Below are 8843 nucleotides of genomic sequence, written 5' to 3'. Positions count from 1 at the left end.
ACTCCTGTATTCCTTCTGCCTATTTCTTGTGTTGACCTCTACTATTGCCACTTCCATGTCTCCCTGATATTTTGGTCACCTCCTTAAATTTGTTTCATAATACTTAGGCCCTTTTTAGAGCTAATGTAATCCCTGATGGCCTATCTGATCTTTAAGTCCTGGCCATCTCTGATTGGACCCATGAGACTGGACAACATTTAATGGCTCATAACTTTAAGAATAATAGTTAAAGAATTCAACTTATCTATTGAGATGATCATATGGTATTTTTATTCTTCAATTTGTTAATATGGTGTGTCACATTGATTAATTTGCATATATTGAAGAATCCTTGCATCCCTGGGATAAATCCCACTTGACCATGGTGTATGATCCTTTTCACGTGTTGTTGGATTCAATTTACTAGTATTTTGTTGAGGATTTTTGCATCTATGTTCATCAGTGATATTGGCCTGTAATTTTCTTTTTTGTGTGTGATATCTTTGTCTGGTTTTTGTATCACGGTGATGGTGGCCTCGTAGAATGAGTTTGGAAGTGTTCCTCCCTCTGCAATTTTTTGGAAGAGTTTGGTTAAGATAGGAGTTAGCTCTTCTCTAAACGTTTGATAGAATTTGTCTGTGAAGCCATCTGGTCCTGGACTTCTGTTTGTTGGAAGACTTTTAATCACATTTTCAATTCCATTACTTGTGATTGGTCTGTTCATATTTTCAATTTCTTCCTGGTTCAGTCTTGGAAGGTTGTACTTTTCTAAGAATTTGTCCATTTTTTCCAGATTGTCCATTTTATTGGCATAGAGTTGCTTGTGGTAGTCTCTTATGATCCTTCATATTTCTGCAGTGTCAGTTGTAACTTCTCCTTTTTTATTTCTAATTTTATTGATCTGAGTGCTCTCCCTATTTTTCTTGATGAGTCTGGCTAAAGTTTTATCAAATTTGTTTATCTTCTCAAAGAACCAGCTTTTAGTTTCCTTGATCTTTGCTATAGTTTTTTCAAGACTCATTTACGATAAAAACTCTCTAGAAAGTGAGCATAGGAGGAACCTGTGCTCATCATAATAAAGGCCATAGATGACAAACCCACAGCCAACATCACTCTCAATGGTGAAAAACTGAAAGCATTTCCTGTAAGATCAGGAACAAGACAAAGGTGTGCACTCTCGCTACTATTATTCAACATAATTTTGGAAGTCCTAGCCATGGCAGTCATAGAAGAAAAAGAAATAAAAGGAATACAAATTGGAAAAGAAGTAAAACTGTCACTGTTTGCAGATGACATGATACTATACAAAGAAAACCCTAAAGATGCCACCAGAAAACTACAAGAGCTAATCAATGAATTTAGTAAAGTTGCAGGATACAAACTTAATACACAGAAATCTCTCACATTCCTATACACTAAAAATGAAAGATCAGAAAGAGAAATTAAGAAAACAATCCCATTTATCACTGCAACAAAAAAAATAACATACCTAAGGATAAACCTACCTAAGGAGGCAAAAGACCTGTATGCAGAAAACTATAAGACACTCTTGAAAGAAATCAAAGATGACACAAACAGATGGAGAGATATACCATATTCATGGATTAAAAGAATCAATATTGTGAAAATGACTATACTACCCAAAGCAATCTACAGATTCAGTTCAATCTATATCAAATTACCAGTGGCATTTTTCACAGAATTAGAGCAAAATTTTTACAATTGGTAGGGAAACACAAAAGACCCTGAATAGCCAAAATAATCTTGAGAAAGACAAATGGAGCTGGAGGAATTAGGCTCCCTGACTTCAGACTATATTACAAATCTACAGTAATGAAGACAGTATGGTACTTGCACAAAAACAGAAATAAAGATCAATGGAACAGGATAGAAAGCCCAGAGATATACTCACGCACATATGGTCACCTAATCTGTGACAAAGGAAGCCAGAATATACAATGGAGAAAAGACAGCCTCTTCAATAAGTGGTGCTGAGAAAACTGGACAGCTACATGTAAAAGAATGAAATTAGAACACTCCCTAACACCATACACAAAAAACCCTCAAAATGGATTAAAGACCTAAATGTAAGGCCAGACACTATAAAACTCTTAGAGGAAAACCTAGGCAGAACACTCTTTGACATAAATTTCAACAAGATCTTCTTTGACCCACCTCTTAGAGTAATGAAAATAAAAATAAAAATAAACAAATGGGACCTAATTCAACTTAAAATCTTTTGCACAGCAAAGGAAACCATAAACAAGATAAAAAGACAACCCTCAGAATGGGAGAAAATATTTGCAAATGAAGCAACTGACAGGAGATTAATTTCCAAAATATACAAAGAGCTCATGCAGCTCAATATCAAAAAAAAAACCCAACCCAATCCAAAAATTGGCAGAAGACCTAAATAGACATTTCTCCAAAGAAGACATACAGATGGCCAACAAACCCATGAAAAAATGTTCAACATCACTAATTATTAGAAAAATGCAAATCAAAACTACAATGAGGTATCACCTCACACCGGTCAGAATGACCATCATCAAAAAATCTACAAACAATAAATGCTGGAGAGGGTGTGGAGAAAAGGGAACCCTCTTGCACCATTGGTGGGAATGTAAATTGATACAGCCACTATGGAGAACAGTATGGAGGTTCCTTAAAAAACTAAAAATAGAATTACCATATGACACAGCAATCCCACTCCTGGGCATATACTCAGAGAAAACCATAATTCAAAAAGACACATGCACCCCAATGTTCCATGCAGCACTATTTACAATAGCCAGGTCATGGAAGCAACCTAAATGCCCATCAACAGAGGAATGGATAAAGAAGATGTGGTACATATGTACAATGGAATATTACTCAGCCATAAAAAGGAATGAAATTGGGTCATTTGCAGAGACGTTAATGGACCTAGAGACTGTCACACAGATTGAAGTAAGTCAGAAAGAGGAAAACAAATATCGTATATTAGCACATATATGTGGAATATAGAAAAATGGTATAAATGATTTGCAAAGCAGAAATAGAGACCCAGACTAGAGAAAAAACATATGGATACCATGGGGGAAGGGGGGAGTGATGAATTGGGAGACTGGGATTGACATATATACACTATTGATACTATGTATAAAATAGATAACTAATGAGAACCTACTGTGTAGCACAGGGAGCTCTACTCAATGCTCTGTGGTGACCTAAGTGGGAAGGAAATACAAAAAAGAGGGGATATATGTATATGTATAGCTGATTCACTTTTCTGTACAGCAGAAACTAACACAACATAGTAAAGCAGCTATACTCCAATAAAAATTAATAAAAACAAAACAAAACAAAAAAGAATTCAACTTATTTTTCTTCTTTTTTTAAATTAATTTTTATTGTGAAGGGGATAACTCTCATTTGGATATAAAAATTCTGATGTGTTTTTCACATAATCCCTCCTATTACGTTACTAGTACTGTGAAACACTGTTTTATATCAGCTTTATTAAACCCTAATCTTGAGCAGCTAGAAGAGTAGTGATACCAGACACCATGTCCCCACATTTCGCTTGTGTCTTCATTCATATTTATGCTGCGAATGATCTTGCACTACAGATGAAGATGGACATAGAAGTTAAACTTGAAGAATCTATAGAGCTTGAGAAACTGAAGAAACAGATAATGGGTTAAAGTTTAGAAACAGTGGAATGCCCTAAATATTGTTTGCCTCTATTCTTAAGCTTTCAATCCCACTCTGAACCCCAGTTCGTTTGCCTGGGTTCTTGATACTTGTCTATCTCTTGGCAGTCCTCTACTCTTAAGGTACTTAAATCCATCTCTAGGTCCTTTCTCTGGTGTTCTACTTCCAAATATAATGCTCTGGAGCACAATTATAACCTTTCACAATTAGTGTCATTGCCGTGAGAGTCATGCAGCCTTCCCCACATCCTAGCCTAACCCCCTTGTATAGAAAAGCTAATGTGGATGGGTTCCTAGTGTTGAGGCAGGTGCTGTAGGCAAGCTTCCTTTAGGGCAAGACTGAAGCTCATGTTGTTTTTTCTTGCCCCTGACTTGCCCATTCCAGATTTCTTCTCCCTCTTTCCTGAGCAGCCACTGAGGTACCAGCAAGCCATCTGGCCAAAACAGTGAGGATTAAGGTATAAACTGAAGCTGGACCTCTTCTAATCTAGTATGACAGTTTGTACCGATCAGGTTAATGAGGATAATTACTCTTTGGCTTGTACAGAGACATGAAAATGTAATCTGATCTGCTATTAATTACTCTGTCCAATCATTAACATAATGTTTCACTGAATAGAGAAAGGCTATTCACACTGTGGAAGCAGTGTATCAACCAAAGCACCATAATCAAAAAAAATGTTGCCTTTTGTGTTCAGTAGGGAAGCTGTACTACCACTGTGAGCAGGACATGCACTTTGACATATTTCTCACCAGTAGGGATGAGCTGTCCTGAGCCATACACCCTCCTCCAGTTCCCTCAGCGGAATTATACACATTTGTGTGATGATTGGCAGGGAATAGGGAGGTACACTGTGGTCTTGGGAACAGAGTGAAACTAACTGGGCCACAAAAAGATTAAATAACTGTATCTTGAGTGAAAGCAACATAATGCTTTATCAAATAAATGAAGTAACTTTAGATGGCTCTTTTGTATTCTTTTATTAGCAAGTATCTATTGAACAATTATTCCTTGTTAAGCTCTGTGGGTACTAGGGATGTAGTGTTCAAACAAAACAGACACAGATCCTGCCTTTGTGAAGTTTATAATCCAGGTAGAGGATATATATCTGTATCTATATTATATCATGCAGAATATTCAAATGCAGTTGTGAGAAATTTATAATGAAAAAGTGAAAAAGCTAGGGTGCTCTAAGAGCATATGATAAAGAGACTGGGTGGAACCCAAAGAATGAGCCAGGTGAAAAGTGGAGTAAGGAAGGGGAGAAAGAACAGCATGTGTGAAAGTTATGAGGAGGCAAACAGGTTTGAAGAACTTAAAGACATCCAGGAAGGAAAGGAGTTCAGAGAGCAAACAAGCAACAAAAGATGAGACTGGAGATTGAGACAAGTGGTATATCGTTTTTTGGCCATGACCAGGCTCTAGATGGGCTACAGGAGTCCTTGGGTGTTGACAGATAATGTTGATTACTTCCATGGGGCATTTGGACTTTATTAAGGGCAATGGGAAGTAGTTGAAGGTTTCTAAGCTCAGTTGACCTATAACCAGTAAATTAAAAACAAATTCCCAATGGCCAGTGCACTAAACGAAACCCTCAACCTATATCAAAAACCTGGGTTCAAGAAAAAAAGAAAAACATGTATGCCTAGAGCAGATGAAGCATTTCCACTCTGTGCATCTGCACAGAAGGCTAGGCAGAACCCCTGAGAGGCTGAAAAGTAATTACACTTCTGCACTGGATTCATGTCTTAACCACAAGGAGTGTGTTCTGCAGGCTCTATTTCCTAATTGAGGGTAATTACAAGAAGTTAAAGCTAGATTAGAGACAATTAGACCCTATACAAGAGGGAACTCTGTGGGTGATCAGGAAGGGAGTAGGAAGAACCAGCTGGGAAAGTGTTTCCCAAACTGCTTGGCATTCTTTGACTCATATTGTAGGAGGAGGTTTTTTGGGGGGAGGGAGTCTATCTGTGCTCCTGATGGTGCCCACCTGGAGGGTAGGCAGGTGAAATGAGGTAACACACACACACACACACACACACACACACACACACACATCACTGACAGTCAGTCCAGATTACCTTTTCCTCAAGTCAAAGCTGCTTCATAGGCCAGAAGCCAATAAATGGAAACAAAGAGGAAAGGAAGGTGAGAGTCCCATTACAGTTCGATTGAAGACGTCTTATTTGAGCAACTACTTTTTGTCCCACTCTGGATCTAGATACTGTTGAAGAGACATGGTGAGCATATGATCTTCCCTTTAAGGAGTTTCCAACTCTATTTGAGAAGTTTGGTGTGGCTAGAGCACAAAGGGGGAGAAGGAGATTGGTGAGGGGTGAGGTCAAGAGGTAGCCACAAGTCAGGCTGAGGATCTCTGATTCCATCCCAGTGGCACTGGAGAATCATGGAGAGTGATAAACAGGGAAATAATAGGGTCAGTTTGGGGTTTTAGGAAGATACATCTGCCACTGTGGGGAGGGTGGATGAGGGGACATGGCAAGGAGCAAGGCTGTGGTGCTCAGTGAGAGCTGCCTGTGGAGGGAGATGGGGGTGTCTATGACCACGAGGAGGAAATAGGAGGAGAGGCCAGTGTAGGCAGAAAGAAAGTGACTTATTTTACTCTCTTCATCCACCAAACCTCCATTGCTTTGGTAAGTCATTGAATCATTCAGTCAACAAATAATTATTTTGCATCTGTGCAGAGCACCATGCTAGGGGACATTAAGAGTAATAAGGATGATGTTATTCCAGTCTTCAAGGGTCTTGATTAACTACCTTTTCAAGTGAGTAGAACAGTCAATAGCTTCTCTAGGATTTTAGAGATTGTTCTGATCAGTGGAGAGGCAGATGATCTAAGAAACCACAGAAGGTGAGGTGAATGTGCATGAACCCTGAGGAGAGGCACAGTGAAGGGCACCTAAGTTTGTATGGGAAGGGTATGGTGACTGCGTGTGTATGTAGGGGTGTGTGTGTGTGTGTACACATGGGCACACTGGGCACGTGCACATAATGAAACCAAAAACCTTAACACCAACAGGTATTTCTATACCACACATACAGAAAGAGAGAGACAGAGAAAGAGACAAAGACAGAGAGATAGACTTTTGTGTCAAACAAATTTGGGTCTTTAGAATGTTCCCCTAAAAGGCTTGGTAGAATAGCCTGAGGGAGTCACTCGTCTGGCAAACTTAATTTTACCATGCAAGGATTAACCTGGTATTCCCAAGGGCTTTAGGCTATAGGACCTCAGGGGTGGTCCCTGCTCTGTTGGCTATTTCTCTGGAAGGAGGGAGCAGCAGTGGTCTGAGCCCCCAAGTACAAAGCCTAGTGCCTGGCTTCCTTCACAGAAGCCCAGGCTGCTCTGAGAAAAGAGACTCCCTGTGGATGGTGAGGGCCATTAGGTCCTTTTAGCATATACCCACTGACTCATAAGCCTCCTCACTGCCTTTTTAACATCCTTGTTTCTCAAGCTATACACGGTGGGGTTGACCATGGGAGTGACCACAGTATAGAACAGGGAGAAGATCTTGTTCAGGGCAACAGCCTGGGTTGCTGTGGGAATGGCATACACTGTTTCCAGTGTTCCATAGTACAGAGTGACCAATATGAGGTGGGAAGAGCAGGTGGAGAAAGCCCATTGCTTTCCTGCAGCTGATGGAATCCTGAAGACAGCAGCAACAATGTGGATATAGGAGGCTACAGTGAGTAGGGAGGGCACCATAGTGACAAAGGAGGCCAGTAGGAAAGTGATTTCCTCCACTGTCTCAGTATCAGAACAGACCAGCTACAGCACAGGGGTCAGGTCACAGAATAAATGGTCAGACTTATAGGCTGGACAGAAGGGCAGCTGGAAAGTCATGGTAACAGTGACCACAGGGGTTAGGAACTCACCCAGCCAAGACCCACCTGCAAGCAGGATACATGTGTAGAGGTTCATGAGGGATGGATACTGGAGGAGGCTGCAGATAGCAAATTAGCGGTCATAAGACATGGCTGCCAGAAGAAAGTGCTCAACTACTGCCATGGAACCGAAGAAGTAAAACTGGACCACACATCCTACAAAGGAAATCACCTGGGGACCTAAGAGAAGGGTCTGCAGCGTCTTAGGGGCAATGGAGGTAGTGTACCAGATCTTAAAGGAGAAATTGGACAGAAAGAAGTACATGGGGGTTTGGATGCTGCAATCAAGGGAAATGACTATAAGGATAAGGACCTTCCCCAGCAAGGTCACTACATAGATTCCCAGAAATATCCCCCAAAGAAAAAACTGTAACCCATGGAGACTCCCAAATCCCAGGAGGAGAAATTCATTGAGAATGGTCAGATTACCCATAGCTGTGACATTCACGCATTATACCTGAGGAAAGGAGAGAAATATAGCCAGTTAGAAAAAGAGCCATGCTACTGGAGGGGGGCAACAGTACCAGATATGCCATATATTATAAAACTCAAAGACCCTGTCTTTTCTCTTCTGGAATAAATTTTCTGTTTTGTTCTACTAGGTGTATTTACCTAATAGTTATAGTGAAATCAGAAGCTATGCCTTGGAGAGTTAACAGAGAGGGTGTCTCCTTTGCTGTTTTCCACTCTTTTTCTTGACATAACCTGTGATGAATCTACCTTTGGGATTCTCACAGTGGGAGGCAAACACCTCTTTTTTTTGTGTGTGTGGTACGCGGGCCTCTCACTGCTGTGGCCTCTCCCGTTGCGGAGCACAGGCTCCGGACGCGCAGGCTCAGCAGCCATGGCTCACGGGCCCAGCCGCTCCGCGGAACGTGGGATCTTCCCGGACTGGGGCACGAACTCGCGTCCCCCGCATCGGCAGGCGGACTCTCAACCACTGCGCCACCAGGGAAGCCCGCTCACAGTGGGAGGCAAACACCTCTTAATGGGGACATGGTGCGGAAGCTTCTCTGAACTTCTGAAACTCAGCTTTTAAGACTCAATGGAAATGTGAGTCCAAAATGATAAAATAGAATTAGAATTCACACCACCCTATCTCCCCCCGAACCCCTCAGTCAGGGTGGGTTTCACCAGGAACGTAATTGGAGGGAGGAGGGGAATTCAGAACTACTGATCTTAAAGTATGTGTAAGAAAAATAAGAGTTTCTGCCAGGCTCTGGGGACATGGAGCTGACTGCTTCCATGGCATCAAATTCCTATGGAAA

General features: G+C 41.0%; 1 protein-coding gene across 1 annotated transcript; it reads right to left on the bottom strand.

Annotated features, from left to right (window-relative positions):
- Window positions 1-7072: 7072 nt before the first annotated feature.
- LOC137216802 (olfactory receptor 10A5-like) lies at window positions 7073-8008 on the bottom strand. Its single transcript, XM_067722858.1, is given in 1 exon segment — window positions 7073-8008. A coding segment is annotated over 1 exon segment (936 nt).
- Between the last annotated feature and the right edge of the window lie 835 nt (window positions 8009-8843).

This window comes from Pseudorca crassidens, chromosome X, assembly GCF_039906515.1.
Source record: "Pseudorca crassidens isolate mPseCra1 chromosome X, mPseCra1.hap1, whole genome shotgun sequence".
Classification (NCBI taxonomy): domain Eukaryota; kingdom Metazoa; phylum Chordata; class Mammalia; order Artiodactyla; family Delphinidae; genus Pseudorca; species Pseudorca crassidens.
This window is presented reverse-complemented; position numbering and strand designations above follow the sequence as displayed.